Below are 20,648 nucleotides of genomic sequence, written 5' to 3'. Positions count from 1 at the left end.
ACAGGTGATGGACACCAAGGCCAGTGCTGTGCACTCTGTGGCAGGGTTCACAGGGAGGTGGCAGGATTTATAAGCCTCAGGCACTCGCAGGTGCACAGACATTTGGCTGACAGCTAACTGGCATAAAACCCACAGTCCCTTCCTGGGGAGCCTCAGTCTAGGATCCTGTAGAGAGAGGCACCTTTAACATGTCTAGGCACTATTGCCCAAGAGGGGTTTTCACAAGAACAGATTGTCGATTCATGCTGGAACTACTGAAACTTCCACGGGAACCTAATGCACATAGCAGGTAACAGAGGCAAGAGCCCAGCGCTGAGGAGGCCTGAGGCTTCTGTCGTTGTTCTGGGATGGCAGGGACACCGCGTTTTCTACTTCCCCAGCACTACAGTAAGGTGCCCAGCGGCTGCGGGAGGGCCTGTCCCTGGTACTAGAAGGCTTGCAGGAGTAGCTTTTCCTGGGATGGAAGCTGACGTTCCCTGACACACATCGCATGCTGTGAAGACCGCCCAACAAGGGCGTTTACACAACTGCTCACTTAGCTGGGAACCAGGAAATGGAGTAACTTCCCAGAATGTTCCACAAGAGCATGTCTCAGAAACCGGAATTCTCACTGCATGGCTTTAGGAGTGACATTCCACAACCACACAAGAAGGGCTGCAGCTACTGCAGCAAGGGCCCACCTGACTTGCTGTCTGTCCGAGGGTCCATGATGACAAACTCTGGCCGCAGCTTGCTGATGCGCCTCCCCTTGAGGATGGGCACGAGTCCTCCCAGGTACTCCAGGTAGAGTGTGTAGCAGGGCCCCCCGACCTCTGGGTCATCCTCTGTTCGCTTCATGGTGCAGTGCAGCCGCTCATTGCCAGCTGAGGGGTAGCTGACAAAGTCTCGCATGTTGTTGGGGTCTGGAATCGGGGGCTAGAGGCAGGACAAGGTAGAAAAAGCACATCTGGGATCCCAGAAAGGGCAAGCGGACAGGCAGAGCACAGTCTCTGTGCCGCCCGGCTCCCCCTGCATCTCGCAGTCTCTCGTGGTGGAAAGGCAGGAAGGAAGACCAGGGAGGGTGAGAAGGCTACCTTGATGGTGGGGATGAAGGCAGTGGACAAGTAGGAACAGAGTCGAGGGGGCAAGGTCAGCTTGCTGACGTCCTTATCTTCTCGAAGGGTGCTGGCAATGGCTTGCTGGCACAGAAGCTGGAGGCTGGACACTCGGTGCTCTACTCGAACCACATACAGGGCTGGTCCTGAGGCCATAAGCAGCCGGGAGTCCCGATGGCCCCAACAGATGGAGATGATGGGGCGCTGCCAGGAAAAGGGGGGCAAGGGTCAGTTAAACTTACTTCAGGAAATTTCGTCCTCTGACAGTTTTGACAATGTTGGTTTTTCAAAGGACAGCAAAGAATACCAGCTATGTATGAACTGGGTTCTAAAAGCAGGGGTGACTAACTCAGGGCACACTCACCGATACTTCTTACACAGTGCTGGCCATCTCGATCCTCAAATTACCCAGTGCTGTTCCAATGAATTACAAGGGGATGAAGAGGTAAATCATGTGACCTTTTTCAATCAATTTTTCCAAGAGACAGCATTTCAAGGTCAAACTAACAATGGATGTGGGGCCCCAGACATGAACCCTGGGACAAATCCCCCGCTCTAAGCCTCACACTTTTTATGAGTCCAATGGGAACGCTGTGAGCATCACAGGAGAAGGCAGCACCATGGTCCTCTGGGACCCGTTACAGCTACAACTCAGGACTAGGTCATTGCTGCTCTCAACCATCCTCAAAGCAACAGGCCAGGAAAGGCAAACATCTCCCTTTGGAAAAGGGAGACTTGGGGCAGCAGAGATCCCAGGTAAGACTCTAGGGGTTATGAGAATCTCTGAAATCTCAAGCTGCAATCCAAATGTGCATATGTTAGCAACTTCTCGCACTGAAATAAATCTCAAACTCAAGAGCATTATCTAAGTAAGAATATTACATAAGCTGAGCAAGGCAGAAAAGACATGAAGGGTTGTGACAGAGAAACAGAGATTTGTTCACACAGATAGTGTGCTAATTTGATGAGGTCTCAGAGATTACAAGTAGAGATGTTGCATCCTTTATATGAATGACAGATAGGAACAGAATTTCCACAACACTTTAGTGGCAGCAAACATCAAGATAAAAGGAACACACAAAGACAATTCCTTAAAATAGCCCGCAGGGTCAGCTAATGTTAGTTTCAACTTCAAAGCAAGATACAAGGCTGCAGACAATTTATCTTGTATGTTTATCCATGAGGCTAGGCCACAGCTTTCCAGCCAAAGATGATGATGTGTTTATTAGTTATGGATCCAGGAACTCAAATCTGAGGGCTTCTAGAACATTTCAAGCTGGGCTTCTCCAACAAGGTGATTCCACAGAGGGTAGATCATTGAGGGAGGAACCCTGTTACCTCACAGAAGGCTTGATCATTGACAGCAGACCAACACTGTGTGCATGTGCCATTAAGCTCCGCAGCTACGCATTAGGACAGAGGCTCTAGTAGCAGCAAACTTACATTTACTCACTTATTTGCTGGTGGCACTGGAATCCTGCTGTGGATGCACACTAAGACTGAGCAAAATCCCCGGCCCTTGGCCTTCATTTCACAGACACTGGCTAACCCTTTACCTCTGCACGCGCCCTGTCCTCAGTGTAACATTGCTGACTTACAGCATGAGAACCAGTCCTCGACTTGTATAACAGGACACACTAGAGCTGGCTGCAGAGATACAACTTCTTCCCTGTGGTTTCCCACTCTCTCTGATAGATGAATGGATCTGCTAGGACAGCAGTGCTGGGACTGCAGGAGGCAGACTCCTGTCCTCTCTCCTACTCCTGCTTTCCAGGAAGTCTCTGTGTGATGGCTGATTATACGTCAGATAGAAAGTTATCCTAATCATGCATCTCTTCTTTATACCAAGAATTTACACTACTAATCCAGACTGTCCAGGAGGGGAAAGTTCCAATCGCCATCCATTTTAACAAAGGAAGCACATCTTCAGACCCCACTACAGCCTGGAGTCACAATAAGTGCTCACACGTATTGCCTAAGTCCTCTCGGCAGTCACACAGGCACTCCTGTTCCCGTTAAAGCCGGAGGAAAGTGAAATCAAGAGAGCTGGGTAATGTACGTCCAGCTACTGCTTGTCTTACTACGAGTGGCCACCTCTCCTAAGTACTGGTGTCCTGATACAACAAACAGCCTGAAGAACATGTACTACCTCACTCAGAAACTCAAATACCTGTCACTCAGAAGTAATGAATCCCACTCTCTCCCTAGCCCTTAGGTCTAGGCTATTCTACTGAACAAACAACAACAAAGCATGTTTACAATAAGACAACAGGACAGGAGAGACAGGCTCCACAGAGAGCACTGGCCAATGACCTAGTTTTCTACGGCAGGAAAGAACCCACAGGTTGGGTGGGGTACGAGCAAGGGTGCCCCACCCAGGGGAAGGAGTGGAGGACAGGAGAAAGCAGAGCTGCAGTGCTTCTGCACGGTCCAAGCAGGGCACAACACGAAAAGAAAATCAAGGAAAACATGCCTTGGCTTAAAGAAAGTGAGACAGTAAAGTAATACATGCTAGAGGCATTCTACACTACAAGGGTTCGGTGAAAAGAAGGTCAAAACTTTTGGACAGATTTGAAAGCGCACATTATGCAGTAGGTGTTAGGGTGCAGTTCTCTGAACTACGAAAGCAGAGCAAGACTTCTCTATCCAGAATGCTGCTGGGTCACAGTCTCTGGGACAGAATCATGAGCTATGTTTCAGGCTGCATTCACAAATACCCAATTAAACACAAAAGTCTTATGAATTTAGAAATACTGAAAAACTTCCCATCCTCTCCTATCTACCTGCTATGAAGGGGCCCCAGCTGCTACTCTTGCGTAACCCTGCCGTCTAGTGCGGTCTGAGACTGCCTTAGAGCTCTGTCAGTTCTACAACTGCTGCTCATATATTGAGTCTCCACGTTTCTATTTTGCACACACCTAAAGTCCGTCATCTCCGGGTTTCCTCTCAAGTGTCCAGATCAGAAGCAGATCCCTCTATTTTCTCTCTACTCACTTGATTTCAAACTGGAATTAAGCATTTTGGCTAAAAGGTAAAAAATGTTTTCTTCCCCATTTCCCTGGTTTACATGACATGAATCAATTGAGGGGGGAAAAAAACCTTGCCAAAGGTAATTACAGTAAGTCACTTATGATTATTTACTAAAGATGGAGCATAGCAACTGGCATTTCAAGTGTCCTCACCTGTACCAGCGTGTCCAGTGTGAAGATGTGCTCCCCTCTAACATTGTAGAACTTGACCACGGCACACTTCAGAAGAGGACCGTTGGGCAGCTCGCTGAGCTGGGGCTGCTGCTCCATCCCAGCAACTGCCAGTAAGTCTCCCTGTGTACACCACTGGGCCACCACCTCTGAAACCACACAGAAGGGCTGGTTAGCATGCAGACACAGCCTGCTTAACAGTCACATGACTGTCTTGAGTAGATTCAAACACAGAGCTCCCAGACAAAGTCAACAGCGGCTCAGCCTCTTTTTTCATGAAGGTACACCTCTTACAAGACAACACTCTACTGAAAACAGGCATTTATCACACAGGTGGGGATTGCCGTTCCTCTGGAACACAACTAACTCAGGGCAAAAACCAGATCTAATAAAATAGACACGTTAAAGCCAGGTATGAGCCTATAATCCCAGCTAATCAGTGGGCTAAGGCAAAAGAGTCATAGGTGTAAGGCTGGCCTGGGCTACATAGTAAGATCTCACTATTAAAGTATATATAGAGATATATACACACAAGAGAAAACTAAACAAATGCTGGCATGTTAAATATCTACCTCCAGTAGCATCATTCCCATAATAAAATTGTGAACTGCTATAAGAAAAGACCTGTGGCTGAGGCACGTTCTATCAGGGCTTTGCTACTTCAGGCCCATAGGCGACTAAAAGAATTTACTCATAAATTCTCCAGCTAAAAGATGAATCAAGGCAAAACCCAAGTTTACTAATTAATTAACGATGTTCAGGCATTGGACGCACATCTGCAGGAGAGCTCTGGCTTTTGTTGGACACCTATGACGATGTAAGACCAGGGGAAAGAACAAAGGCGGTCCTGTTAAGTTGTGGGAACACCAGACCTTGTTCAGAGACCCACTTCCCCATCAGCCTGGGAGTAGGTAGCTGTAAGACAATGTTTACTAAAAACATGTTTACTAAAAACAATACAATGCCCGGGGCAATAAGTTCCTGAAAAGGGCTGGCCCACGGGAACCACCCTGACCTCGACCTTTTCCAAAGACTATCCGCCTCTTCAGACCCACCCACCTCTACCTCTGGTGTCAGGGTATATAATAACCAGCCAGAATAGGAATAAAAGAGAGCCTTCTTGAGGAGCCTTTGGGGTCTGTGTTGTCAATCCCCGACACCCTCCGCACATTCTCGGACACAGACTGAGCAGCGGATGCGGCAATTGGAGGTTCCACTGAGATCGTGAAAGCGAGGTAAGTGGACAGGGTTAAGAAACGATGGGGAATAGTTCCGGGAAGCTAGAATCATTACAGTATCAATTTAAAAAGTTACTTAAAGGACATGGGACTGCAGTCAAGTCTAAAACCCTAGAAGGCTTTCTAAAATCCATTGAACGAGCCAGTCCATGGTTCATTACTGGGGGAAGCTTAAATATCCCAGATTGGGAGGAGGTTCGCCGTGATCTTCATAGACTTTTACGAAAACAGGGATCTTAGTCCTTGCCCCCTACGACATTCTCCTTATGGAGATTAGTAAGGGGTGCACTTTTGACATATAAGGTTCGTCATCGCCAGGTAGTTCAGGACACAAAAGAGGCTTTTTTAGAGTTACAAGAGACAGAGACTCAAGCCTCCTTGAGTTCAGGGGCAGAGAGTGATGATGAATCATCTGAAGAGACCCTGACTGAAACTAGAGGCTCCATTGTTAGTGAGGATGAGGATGAGTCTCTTAGGAACAACAAAAAACATGTAGTGGTCTCCGGGCACGACCCAAACAGAAGAACTCCGGTCAGAATCGGTTATATCCTTCTCTATCAGACCCAGAAAATGGATGTAGCTCAGACTCAGACTCGTCACAGTCTGAAAAGGACTGAGATCGCGGTCCTTAAAAAAGAACTAAAAAATACTTGAATTAAGGAAAGACAGAACAGGAAGAGAAACCCTTCTCCATACTCTGAAAAAAGGGACTCCTCCTATGATATAACCCAGTCCTTCTCCGACCTGGAGGGAAGACCCAAAGGAGGGGTCCAATACTGCCCAGTGGTGACCCCGGTAATAGAAGCTCCAGACCCGAACAATTCTGGACAGGTCATTTAGCGTCACAACCCTTTAAGTTTTAAAGATATAAAACAACTTAAAGAGGCAACTTTAAATTATGGAGTGCAGGTTCCCTTTACACTTTCCTTAATGGAATCTTTTGTGTCTCTTAACTTGACACCTAGTGATTGGCAGCAGCTTTGCCGAGCGACTCTATCAGGGGGAGATTATTTGATTTGGAGGGGTGAGTTTCAGGAAAGATGCAGCCAGACAGCCCAAAGAAATGCACAGGCTGGACAGCCCCAGAGAAATGTGGAGATGCTTACCGGGAGTGGTCAATATGCCACCATTCAGCAACAAATGCAATATGACATCGCAGTCTATGCCCAAGTGGCAGCAGCGGCCCAAGGGGCTTGGAAAGCATTGCCTTCCAAGGAAGGAGGGGATCATCTGTCCAAAGTCCTTCAAGGACCCTCTGAACATTTCCAAGACTTCGTAGACCGTCTCAGTCAGGTAGCAGAAAGAATATTTGGGGGCATTGGGCCTGCGATGCCAGTCATCAAGCAGATGGCTTTTGAAAATGCAAATAAATATTGTAAGGAAGCCCTTCGCCCCTATCGCAATAAAAGTCTAAATGACTATATCCAGATCTGTAGGGACATTGATGGGAACTTCATCCAGGGCATTCAAACCTTTGGAAAGAATCCTGATAAAATTATCCTTCCTTATGGTAAGGAGGAGGTGGAACATCTACAGATCTTCCATGATGGGTGGACCCTGTTTATTACATCTACAGGCGCTCAGGTTGATAACCATTATCCCAATAGCCCCTTGATGTCTTTTTTTAAACAACACCCTGTGATTTTTCCCAAGATTTTAAAGGAGAACCCTCTAGTTGGAGCTTGCGCAGTCTTTACAGACGGCTCCTCCAAGGGTTTCGCGGTGGTGGTTTCTTCTCAGGTGCAGAAGAGGGTACCCATAGGGCAGATGTCAGCACAAGCCGCAGAGTTGTTTGCTTGCTTGATGGCTTTCCAAATGTTTGAGGGAGAGCCCTTTAATTTATATACTGATAGTTTTTATGTTGCCAACATTGTTAGACCTTTAGAAACTTCTCCATATGTTCTTCCAACCTCCCAGGTTCGTTCTTTATTAGTTCAGCTCCAACATCTTATTTGGCAGCGCATCTACCCTGCTTATGTGGGATTTATTTGTGCACATACTAACCTTCCAGGACCCCTTGCCCAGGGCAATCAAATTGCTGACTCCTTGACCCGCCCTAGGGTCTTATTTACTCAGGAGCAGCTGGCCCACCAGCTCCATGAGCGGTATCATCTAAATGCCCGCTCCATTAAATTTCACACTGGGTGCCCCTTATCCATAGCTATACAAATTACCTCTCAGTGCCCTGATTGTGCCCCTTATCATAATTATCCCAATGAGGGGGTAAATCCCCGGGACCTCAGGGCCAACCATCTCTGGCAAATGGATGTCACTCACCTGCCACAGGCAGGGAAATTAAAATACATGCATGTCTCGGTGAATACGTATTCTAAACTGATTTTTGCCTCTCTCCACTCAGGAGAGAAGATTAAAGACGTTATTTCTCATTGACTGCAGGCCTTTGCCTACATGGGCGTTCCCGATGCCCTAAAAACAGACAATGGCCCTGCCTATGCCAGCAATCGCTTTGCTGCCTTTTGCAGGGAACATCACATTGTCCTTTCTTTTGGTATTCCTCACAACCCCACGGGACAGGCCATTGTGGAGCCCACCCATGCCACTCTCAAACAATATTTTAAGAAAATAAAAAGGGGGGGAGTATGTTACCTCCCCCAATATTCAGTTATCCACCATACTTTACATTTTAAATTTTTTGACCATAGACTGTAATAATTTGTCTGCTATGGAGAGAAATTTGAACAAACCCTCCCAGTCTTTGGGATGGGTCAGATGGAAGGATTTGATTACAGGAAAATGGCAGCCACCCACTCCCCTACTAGCTAGGGTCTGAGGGGCTATTTGTGTTTTCCCTCCAGGAAATGAGAAGCCCATTTGGGTCCCCAAACGGTGCATCAGGCATGTCGACCCCAATACTACTCTGGATACTAGGAATGCTCACCATGATAAAGATGATCCAACCATTGCTGAAGACTTAGGTAAGGGAAATATGGGCGCTGGTGAGGATCCCCCCCATGTTGATGCCAGTTAGTCATTCCAGCTCCCTGTTCATCAATTTTTATAGCACCAATAATACATTGGGAGCGGCTGCTGCCAATGAGAGATTAAAAACTCAGAAACTAAACATTCTGAGTTTCCCCCTCCTAAAGGGGAATCTCTGTTTTATTAAAAATATTTATTATCTCCTAGATTAAATCTCTAGGCCTTAGTCTGACCAAGGTCAGGAAAGAAGGGAACCCAAGAGATTGCCAGTGGCATATGCCTTTAATACCAGCGGCATACGCCTTTAATCCCAGTACTCAGGAGACACAGGCAGGCAGATCTCTTGAGTTCAAGGCCAGCCTGGCCTACAGGGCGAGTTCCAGGACAGCCTCCAAATAATACAGAGAAACCCTGTTTCGAAAAAAAAAAGGTAACAGTAAAGAGGTACTGGTATTAAGTAAAGAAAAAGAAAAAGACAAAGGTATATGGAATGGAAAATTTTGTTTGCATTTAAGTTGTATTTTGTGAGTCATCTCTAAAAACCTTTGGCCAAAAGCCTGGCCTCTCCACCTTGCATCTACGGAGTTACAAGGAGTAAGGTACGGCTGTACCCCATGACTGTTGCTCAAATGGAGGAATGATGAAGGGCATACAGGACTTTTTAACCTTTTTAGTTCAAGGATTGGCTGGAGTTGTTCCTTTACATAGATTTAAATTAAGGAAGTTTCATTTCAACAGACTAATCATGACCTAGGAAAAAAGGATGACCAAAAGATGCATGTATGTTCTGAATGTACGGTGTGGCTACACTGGTATGTATGACATGTGATTGTGAATGTGTGAGTATGAACTGCTTATATGATTAAAAGGATACTTAAATCCCTTCAAAAATAGTTAAGAAGCTACCTAGATTGCTTTAAATATAGCCAAAAGGAACATCCAGCCAGTCTGTTAATGTTTTAACAGAAAAGTTAGGATACAAATGAGGCCTTGTCAGCTAGTGAGAGATCTACAGGTTAGATTGGGAAAGACTGCTCACAGACTTCAAATAATTTTCAAAAGTTATTTGGACACAGTATATAGTTTACAATCTTTGAGTGATTTTCAGAAGTTTTTTGGGAACTATTTAATGGATATGTCCTTTTTAAAGGGCATCTACAAATAACCTAAGTAGTGATCCCAATTCACCTAGATAACCCAGTTAACCAAGGAGGATAGACAAATCCTTCTACTACTGTTATGGTCCAGCTTCAACAGTTCAAAAAATTTTTTTAGAAAATAAAAAAGGGGGAATAATGTCCCCAGTCCCCACATAACTCACCAAATAATACACTCCTCATTTAAAAATTTTAAAATGTGAATGCCAGTGAGCAATCTGCTTCAGACAGATTCTGGCATGATGGAACTTGAGCAACCATTGCTCAGGTCAAATGGAGACATCCATGCACTAGACAGTGGAGAAGACCCTAATTTGGGGTCGAGAGCATGTTTGTGTTTTCTTGCAGGAAAAGAATAAAGCTTTGGCAGCTGTCGGACCATTTGGTGAGATGCATGGAGCAGAGAAAAACTGGACCTGAGACCATGGGAGCCTACCTAAGCCAGTTTGAGTGAGATCTCCTAAATCAGTGTTCCAGACCCTTGATGTCATCGAATCTACAGCCTGAGAAAGAAAGAAAACAGTCGGTTCGAATTTCCAGTTTCTCAACAGGCCTGCTGCATCAACCTCCCGGACCCGAGAGTTTTCGTCCCGAAGCCAACAAAGAACTGGAAAGACTGTCTGCCCTTGACATACCTTGAAACAACAGAATTCATTTTGCCAGTTTTTCCCTTTGGGGGAAAAAAAGGACCCATTTAAAACATTTGGACATTGGTATGAACTGTGATGAGTGGCAAAAGCCTCTTTTCAGTATTTGAACAGGACATGGTCACTTGAAATATCAGATAGTGGTTCCTGTTTCTGGAATCGCACCTATGACAGTGTATTTTTCTGGAGAAATGCAACTTGTCTTAATGAGACAAAAAGGAGACTTTGGCTCAAGTCACATTCAGCTGAGGCTAGTGAGGTTAAATCAACAAACTGTATCACCACAGGAACAAATTGGTGCTCTGTGGATAGTGCAACAAGCTTCTTGTTCATATTTTTTATAATGCTACATGTGTAACGTCAATGATTGTGCCTAATGTATCTGTGCAAGTGCACTTTCTTAATGCTTTCCTGAGCAGATCGTGGAATGATTGCAAACTTTATCAAATTGTAAATGTAAATCACATGCGGGTTACCCTTGTAACAGAATATAAATCATGTGCGGGTTACCCTTGTAACAGACGAAGGCTGGTAGAATGTTATGGCCCAGATCTGGTGATGGGTATGGTGATGGAGAGGCGCTATGTCAATGGGGGTCCTGGAAATGGTGGCAATGGCGGTAGGCATTCTGGCTTTATGCCGAGCTCAAGCGTGCCTTGTTCCAGAGGCAAGAGATCCGTAACCAAGTATTGCTTTGCTTAGCCCATGGCAATCCCGATAGCCATGAAATTTGGTTACAGATGATTTAAGGATGAGGTTCTTCTGTTGACGGACAACCTGTGGGGAAGACCCCTCCCACCTAAGACAGGGGTTCAATGTCCCCAGAAGACGGGCAAGGGAGGGTGACCCTACTTGACCTAAGCCAGGAGTGCCTCATTAGAAAATAAAAAAGGGGGAATTGTGGGAACACCAGACCTTGTTCAGAGACCCACTTCCCCATCAGCCTGGGAGTAGGCAGCTGTAAGACAATGTTTACTAAAAACATGTTTACTAAAAACAATACAATGCCCGGGGCAATAAGTTCCTGAAAAGGGCTGGCCCACAGGAACTGCCCTGACCTCGACCTTTTCCAAAGACTATCCGCCTCTTCAGACCCACCCACCTCCACCTCTGGTGTCAGGGTATATAATAACCAGCCAGAATAGGAATAAGAGAGCCTTCTTGAGGAGCCTTTGGGGTCTGTGTTGTCAATCCCCAACACCCTCCGCACGTTCTTGGACACGGGCTGCACAGCGGACACGGCACTAAGTGGCAGGGAGCATTATGAGAAGAGACACCCACCTACAAATACTGGATCTTATTCTAGTACGAGCAATCATCTCTTGGTAAGATAAACAAATAAACAAAGTAATTAACACCCATTAACACTAATAAGATTCACAGTCCTTTCCCTCTCTCGGTGTTTTAAAATCACCATCTGGCTATAGAGCTCTCACAAGTCTATATCCACTTGGTAGCGATGTCGAACTGAATCACTGAAGGGGATTCACCATAACAACCACATACTTCAGAAGCCAGCGCTAGAATTCAGTGCCCAGTCTATACCAGGTCACATGTGATCAAACCCAAGTGGCAGAAGAAATTCTGATGCTAAAGCCAACACACTCTGTAGTAACTGAAGTTCTTTAATGTCCTCAAGAAGCTCAGAGAGCAATCCTGAGGCAGTTTGGCCTCCTGAAGCTTTCTCATTGAGCCAACACTAGCAGAGTAGGAAATAGGGCTGAGGTAAACAGTTACAAACAGAAAAGGCTGTAAGCACCCGAAATCATGCAACCATCAATAAAGTGGATTTTTTCATATAAGTTAAATTCAAACCAGGAAAAAGGGAATAAAAAAATCAGGTAAAATACCCTGGTTAACAAGATATTCACTACAACAGGAGAGGGACCCTAAAAGACACATGCACATTCAGAGTGCTCTGCACAGCTGACGCCAGACTGTGTCTAGAGAAGCTAGGTTATGATCAGGAGACTGAAATGACCTTGGGATGACATCATTCTGTCCATAAAGAAACCAGAGAAAATCACAGCAAAGCAGAAACAGCTGGATGGGGAAAAAATAGAGACAGCAATGTTTCCAAGGCTCCTCATCTAACACACCCCGCTTCATGGGTGAATGAACAACTGTACCCCGCCTCTCTCTCTCTCCCCCGCCCTTTTCATTTTGGACACAAAGTGGATTTGAAAGAAAACAAGTTGTTGTCTCTGCAGCACAGACGCACAATGCCTTCAAATGCTCAGAGCCAAGGCAAGCACACACTGAGAACTTATGGGATGTCTCTCGTACAGGTGCGAATTCAGACGAAGTAAGAGTTGTCATCTGCAGGGTGAGGTCTTCTCTCCCACGGTGGCTTCTGCACTGGCAAGGAGAGAACCTGTAACCCCACGGGACGCAACACAAAGTGTTGGCTTCTCTGAGACTTAGCAGGGCCCAGCTGTGCTCCATGGTACACTGGGTTACCTATGAAGCTCTGGCAACTAAGAAAAAAACACCTGGAATTCTCCACCATAACCAAGGTACTAAGTTCTCTACTGGGACAGAGTTCCTGGGACTAAAACTTCAAATAGTCATAAACGGCGGGGAAACCAGAAGAAAAGCAAGTATTCATTTGATTGCCAGCTGATGAGAACGACAGAGAAGCCCAGGCACGAACTGGGCTTTTTTTTTTTTTGTTTTGTTTTTCGAGACAGGATTTCTCTGTATTGGATGCTTTGGATGCTGTCCTGGAACTCACTCTGTAGACCAGGCTGGCCTCGAACTCACAGAGATCCGCCTGCCTCTGCCTCCCAAGTGCTGGAATTAAAGATGTGTACTACCATGGCCAGTTTGGGATTGTATGTATGTATACACACACACACACACATATATTGCTTGAATCACTTTGAAAAATAATCTCCAATGTTCTTCCCAAGATCCTTAATAATTTTATTAACCCTCTGAAGATGGTATTTGGAATACCAGTAGAGATGGCCAGCAAGTGCTTTTTGCAGAAGCCCCTTTTACTTTTGTTACAGCTCCTAGCATGCACGGGCCTGGCAGCTGCAAAGCATCTGAGTGGTCTGTTTCTATCTTCAACTACTTTTCTCGATATTTCAGGAGTCTGGGCATCTGGACCTTCTTACATTTACACACAGAAACTAGCAGATGTGTACTAGTCTTGTCCTGGTTGGCTTTAACAGTCAAAGTGACACAGCCTAGAAGGGTCTCACCTGAGGGACTGGCCTATGGGAATGTCTGTGGGGATTACCTTGACTACGATTTAAGTGGGAGGGTCCAGCCTATTGTGGGAGGTACCATTTTCCTGGGCAGGTGGTCCTGGGCTTTTTTGGAAGCTGGTTGAGTATAAGTCTGTCTGCAAGACAACAAATAGCATTCCTCTAAGTTTCCTGCTTTGAGTGCTGCAGGAGTTCCTGCCTTGACCTCCGTCTTTGATGGGCTATGACCCACAAATCCAATTGAAATAACCCAGTAGGGCATGCTTGGTACTTCACTGCTAGGCAGGTGGCGGAGACAGTTGAAACCCAATGAGCAACCCTATGTCAAAGAAAGCAGGCAGTATTTCAGAGGATGACACCCCAGGTTATTCTCTGGCCTCCAGACATACTCATATACTACATGGACACACACACACATACAAGCACGCATGCGCTCACACACACACACACGCACACGCACGCATGCGTGCACAGAAATAAAAAGAGGGTTACTTCTCCTTCTCCCCTCTCCTCTGGGGAACAGGGTAAGGACTGAAAAGTAGAGCATGTACTACATGAGGGCAGTGACAACAAATCCACATGAGCTAAGCCACAGAAGTCACAGCTTTCACTAAGTGACACCAACCATCTCAAAAACGGCTTGATTCTCAGAGAGTCCAATGAATTCATAGAAGGGGCAATTCTGGGCCTGGAGAGATGGTCAGCCATCACGAGTACTTGGTGCTGGAGGACTGTTCATAAAATGAAAAAAAAAAAACTATGCGCATGGGGGCTGGGTGGGAACACAACGGGACACTACGATGACACCTTTTGTCTTTTGCTCCCTGATACATTTGGTAAGCAATGTGAAGGGTCTCTGGAAGTCCATTACACCACCTGGGGATGTGCTGCCATTGCCTGTGTCAGAATACCTGAGCTCGTAACTCAAAGAAGGGGAGAAGGGAGCGAGGGCAGGCGGGAGGAAGGCAGGGAGGGCGGGAGGAAGGCCACAACAAAAGCCCATCTCTACCCCTTATATGCTATGCAGCATCTGAGATGAGTTACTCAGCCAAGTTCATCCCAAGAGGAGCTCCTCGGCAGCTGCAGAGAAGGCAGACAGAACCCAGACCTGCAGCCCCCAGAGGCTGCAGCACAAAGCCAACCCCGACAGGTGCTGCAGAAGAGGCTGGTCATAGAGGCAGGAGTGCTGTGGAACTGTGAGATCCACACGTGACAAGAGTTACAGCACTGGTGATAAAGGACATCACGAGTCCCCGTCTCCCCTGGCAAAGTTCTCTGAGATACTATACAAAGACCAAGGGGATCAGAGACCCTCAGCCTTCATCTGATCCTGAGGGGACGAGACTTTTTCCAAAGAACCAGGGTCACATCATCTTTAGTAGTCTTGAACCACAAGATCTGAACTCTCAGTGTCTCTGCCCACTCATTTTTCTCACATTACCATTGTCATGAGGTAAGGACTAGGCATCTCTGAACTTAGTGCTTGCTTCTTTCTATTATTTACTAATACAGACCGTGAGATAATTGTGTTAGTTAGGGTTACTATTGCTGTGAAGAGACACCATGACCATGGCTACCTTATAAAGGAAAACATTTCATTGGGGTGGTTTACTGTTTCAGAGGTCTAGTCCATTATCATCATGGTGTGACATGGTGGCATGTAGGCAGACATGGTGCTGGAGGAGGAGCTGAGAGTCCTAATCTTGATGCACAGGCAACAGGAAGTGGTCTGAGACACCAGATATGGCTTGAGCATATGAGTCCTCAAAGCCCACCTCCTCAGTGACACACTCACTTCCTCCATCAAGGCCACATCTACTCAAAAAAGTCACACCTACTAATAGTGCCACTCCCTATGAGCTTATGGGGGCCAATTACATTCAAACCTCAATAACAAATTAAAAATAAAATCTAAAACCAAGAACCACTGTTGCTGTTCATACCATATGTAAGACTGAATCTAAGCCATTTGATATCAGATCAGAAACAAACACTCTGATACCAAGGCAGGAAAAAAACTTACTTTCATACAGTAGCTAGTGGATGATAGTATCTCGGGTGAATCTAACTCTGAGAGACAGCACAGCACAGCACAGTAGTACATAACCATCCCCAGCTACAAGGCCATAAATAACTCAGACATCTCAGACTAGATTTACATTTCTCATAGATAATGACTATATGCGAAATTTATAGAAAATAATGAACTTAAAAACACACTACAGGGGCTGGAGAGGTGGCTCAGATGTGAAGAGCACTGACTGTCCTTCCAGAGGTTCTGAGTTCAATTCCCAGCAACCACATGGTTGCTCACAGCAATCTGTAATGAGATCTGATTGCCCTCTTCTGGTCTGCAGGCATACATGCAGACAGAACACTGTATACATAATAAAATTTTTTAAAGTACATTTAAAAAAGACTAACTTGGGTCACCTATTGTTTTCCTATTACCATAATGCATATTTGATAAGCCAAGGTGTTGATAACTATTCAAGGAGCAGATAGAGGGACAGGTAGATAACACACAGATAAATAAAAAGGTAAGAGCTTCCATAGCAAGGAGGGAGCTCTATGAAGAATAAATAGGAATGGAATGAAAATTACATTGCTTCGAACTGTAATAAGATAATTGATAGAGAACAAAATTCAGGATTCTACAGCTAGAGGCAGATCAAGAAAAAAGCAAATGTGGTTAAAAAGTTTAAAAAATGTTTTTTGAAGAAAAATAGAACTTCAGGTTAGGAGGTACATGGAGGAATTATAAGGGTCAGCCCCTATTTTTAAATTCATGGAAGACAGAACATTCAGAAAATAATTAACAGTGCATCACAAGAATTCAAGTTTGCCAGCAACAGAAAGAGTTACTTAACTCCTAAAGGGATTATCTATCTGTGGTATGAAGAGTTTCTGTTCTAGGGGAGCTGGAAGAGTAAATAATTCCTTACAAGTGCAGTTCTGAAACAGCAAAATGAAACAGACACCTAAGAACAAGTACAATTTCCTTTAAAATAGTAACTGTGTGGGTGGTACAGTTAAGTGCAATATACTGCTGCCAAGTGTGATGTGTATAGACATGACTCATTATATCCTCGAGGTTCCGGAAGTACCTAGAGAAGTAGCAGCTGCTGTCATAGCAATGACTCTTGATGATGGCCAGCTTAAGACAGTAACCAGCTGTCTCCCCACTCAGACCATAATAGGTTCCTATGCCATCTAGGACCAGAACCAGACCAGGATTAGCATTTAAATTTTTTTTCTATTTTGTCCCAGTGATCTCAAAACATGCAAGATTTTCTTTTTTTCAAAAAACCCAAGGTCACTATGTGTAAGTGATCTTGAATTGCACCATCAGAACAACCCCAGTAGCTCTGAGCACTAATTTTTCTCCTGAGAAAACATTTCCTCACAGGAAGGTACCAGCACTTATCATTGGCCCTCATGTACATGACAGTCTGGAACCTCCACAGGTCTTTCAAGGTAACCCACCCTACTGCATAATGATCAACTCCTTAGTCAGCCTGCCAAAATCCTAAGTGCTTCTGTGTAAAGGAAGCCTGTGTGCCATCTGCTGCCTCACAAGTGACAGATGCTGCCACCTGAGTAAAGCGACAGTCAGATGTAAACATCATCAACAACAGGCCACCCTGTGGAAGCAGACAAAGGAGGTGAAGATGAAGACTGAGCACTGGGACGCCAGATCCAAGGGCAGCTACAGACTTGGTAAGGTAAGCAGGGAGCTTAGCAGAGCGCCCACGTCAGGTGTACACAGCTCCCGCCTGTTGGGATAGGTGGATTTTGTACCTTTCAGCCCTGAACGGATGACAGTGGGGGACAAGTCATCGTAGTTGTTCATTAAGCTGATGTCTCCCGAGGTGAAGCTGACAGTGAGCAGGGGCTTGATGTTCTGCACAGGGATGGGGTACGCCGCAGGACCATCTGTGGAAACACAGGCACAATGGAGGGCAGACAAGGAGCACAAAACCCCATCCAGGTGTCTAGAGCTGCACTGCTGCAGTGCCTGCCTTAGTGACAAAACATCATGACTAAGGCAACTTACAAAAGAAAACATTTAATTTGGGGCTCATGGCTGCAAGGGGTCAGAGTCAGCAGGCAGGCAGGCATGGTATTGGAACAGTAACCGAGGACTTGCATCCTTATGTGTAAGTAAGAAGCAGAGAGAGCTAAATGGGGATGGAATGGTTTTTTGGAGCCCCAAATTCCATACCCAGTCACACACTTCTCCAAGGCATACCTCTCCAAGTGACATGTCTCTTAATCCTTCCCAAATAGTTCATCATCTGGGGACCAAGTGTTCAAACATGTGAGTCTATGGGGTCACCCTCACTCAAACCACAATGCCTAAAAGTTGTCTAACAATATAGATCCCAGGCTGTATGTTAGAGCATTATGTGTTTCTTCAGATATTAAGTGTAAATTATTTAAATGGTGTATAACATAATGAATGGTGGGAAAGGGGACAACAATGTTTTCTTAATTGTGGTCCAAAGCACAGAGCAAAAAGCTTCACTGAATGCTACAGGCAATAAGCATCCAAGGCAGCCAGTATTCGTTCCTTAAGTGTTCAGAGAGGGCAGGGCCCACTGTGACTCATAAAGTACTTTATCATGTGTGAAGTACATGGCCAACTGCCTCACCTACACATTACATAAGGAAGCAAAAGGCTGCAGAGATGGCTCAGCAATTAAGAGCACTCTCTGCTCTTCCAGAGGCCCTGGGTTTGATCCCCAGCACACACATAGTGGCTTACAACCATTCTTGTAACTTCAGTACCCAGAATCTACTGCCCTCTTCTGGCTTCTGCAGGCACTGCAGGCATGCGGTACACAGACACAGATGCAGTAAGAATATCCATACATGTAAAATGAATTCTTAAAAGCTGTTTCCCCCCCAGGGGGTGGTGAGACAGAGTTTCTCTGTATAACACTAGCTGTCTTGAAACTCACTCTGTAGACCAGGCTAGCCCCAAATTCACAGCGATCTGCCTGCCTCTGCCTCCTAAATGTTGGGATTAAAGTTGTGCACCACTATTGCCTGGCCAAAAATAAAAAATAAAAATTAAGAAACAGCCTCTCTGAACAGCTGGATGGTGAGAGCCCTCAGAAGCTCCTGTAGGTGCCACAGTCACTCTGAACTCATCTCCAACAGCCAGTCGGGGTGGCCTACTGGACACTCACCTGCTGGGTAACCCTGGATCACATCCCTTGTCAAATACCTCTGCACTCAATACCGCTACATCTAAAGGCAAGTGTGTGTGAGTCCTAGAGCAGCTCGTTGCTTCTGAGAAGTGCAGCTCTGGGTAGATGTCAGCAATCGCCTGCTGCCTCAGATGAACTTTAGACCTGCTCTGTAACCTTGGTCTTCGTACCCCACTTACTATAGTAAAATAAGGAGGAGTGAGTCTGGATCCCATTTATTTAAAGACAAGCATTTCATAGAAATTGGCTACTCTGAGGCTACAGAAATGTGACCAACATTTTATCAAGGCCGTGTCCCATCAGGAAAGGGTTAACTGTGGGTAACGAACACTCTCCCTTCTGCCACCCTTCTGGTAACTTGCTTTCCACATGTGACAGGAGGGGGAGACAGGTGCCAGGTAGACATGGCTGATAGTGGTCAAGCCCTTCACAGGATGGGATGCCTCACGATGGCAGGAAAGAAGAGAAACTATTCAATGCGTGGCTTCAACTCCAGGGTGCACAATAAAATCAACAGAGGACAGGGCCAGGAGTTGCATGACACCCTTTTAAACCAGGAGCCGTTCCTTCCCACCATTCCATAATGCATGTTCTAAAAGAAAGAAAGGAAACAAGGCAGTGCAGGCAGAGGCCAGCAGGGTAGTCAAGGCTCCCTTCAACTTTAGTTTCTTCCCTTTGGTCTCTTCCCCATCTGAAAAACAAACGCACTAGCAGAGGTAGGGGAGGCCTGAGTCTCAAGTCATCATCACTCCAAGTATCTAACACCAATAAAGCCTGCAGAGCAGCAATGGTCTTGCGACTGAGAAAGGGGACAGAGCACAAACAAGGACATGAAGGACCAGCTCCTGCTGCTGGTCTCTGGAACAGCAGAATGAATCTTTCTTTTAGACAACTGAAGCTAAGCTACTGGCTTTGAAACTGCTAGGGATTTGGCTATACCACATATTAAATTATATTAATAATACAGAATTTTTCATCTGCAGTGATCTTTATTCCCATTAAACAGCCAAGTCCCACAAAACCCTAGGGACAGCAGGAGACATATGTCTCATTTTATGTCTAGGAAACCCTAAGCCTCTGGAGTGCAATCAGCTCCAGCAGTGATCTTGAGAAAAGGGCAGCAGGGAAGGCTCACATCAACAAGAGAAAGCGCAGGCCAGTTCTGCTTCATTTCAGCCTAAGAGCTCTCTCCAGTAAGTTAGGAGAAGTGTGTGCGTGCGTGCGTGTGTGTGTGTGTGTGTGTGTGTGTCTGTGTGTGTGTCTGTGTCTGTGTGTGTCTGTGTCTGTGTGTCTGTGTGTGTGTGTGTGTGTGCGCGCGCGCACAGTGAACCTTCACTAAGTGGTGTCATTGTCTTTAAAGAAGTTCTCTCTGGAAATGCAGTAGAAGTGAGGGACAGCACACTGGTTACCTTGGGGAGGAGAGTAGTCATCTGAGTCTGTGTCACTCTCACTGCTGTCCTCCACCAGGAAGATGGGGTAATTCCAGGACATGCTGAGGATGCCATCGGATTCATGCAAGAGGACATGGGCCAGCATTCTGCCATGGCAGTCCATGACGATCACCTGTCCATCTGCTGTGCCAAACAACACCTGCAACCAAAGACCAGGGCCCGTGAACAAGCAGCAGTAAACCTCAGTCGCAATTTGTTTTAGTAACACAGAACACACAAACCACTGAGAACTGAAGATGAGAGCACAATGTCTCAGTTTCCTTTCTGTTGCTGTGATAAAACACCCTACAGAGGCAACATCAAATGGTCTGTTTTGGCTCTTAGTCCCAGGCAACAGTCCCCATAACGAGGAAACCACAGAGGCAGGAGGAGCTTTAGGTGCTGCCCACAGTCCCACATTCAGGGTCAGAGAAGAGTGAGGGCACATATGCATGCTCAGCTCACTGTCCCCTTTATACAGCCCAGGATCGCAACCGAGAGTGAGTGCTGC

The 20,648-nt window shown here is 45.8% G+C and overlaps 1 protein-coding gene across 1 annotated transcript in view; it reads right to left on the bottom strand.

Moving 5' to 3' along the window:
* The window catches only part of Tulp4 (TUB like protein 4), a 129,215-nt gene that overhangs the window by 20,095 nt on the left and 88,472 nt on the right, over positions 1-20,648 (bottom strand). Inside the window, 5 exon segments of the mRNA XM_005065919.4 lie at positions 681-915; positions 1,074-1,298; positions 4,277-4,443; positions 17,293-17,427; positions 20,117-20,297. Of these exon segments, the coding sequence (XP_005065976.2) occupies positions 681-915; positions 1,074-1,298; positions 4,277-4,443; positions 17,293-17,427; positions 20,117-20,297 (943 nt within the window).

The sequence above is a fragment of the Mesocricetus auratus genome, unplaced genomic scaffold (assembly GCF_017639785.1).
Source record: "Mesocricetus auratus isolate SY011 unplaced genomic scaffold, BCM_Maur_2.0 Super-Scaffold_100018, whole genome shotgun sequence".
NCBI lineage: Eukaryota > Metazoa > Chordata > Mammalia > Rodentia > Cricetidae > Mesocricetus > Mesocricetus auratus.
The sequence above is the reverse complement of the archived record's forward strand: the minus strand, read 5'-3'. Positions and strand labels throughout refer to the sequence as shown.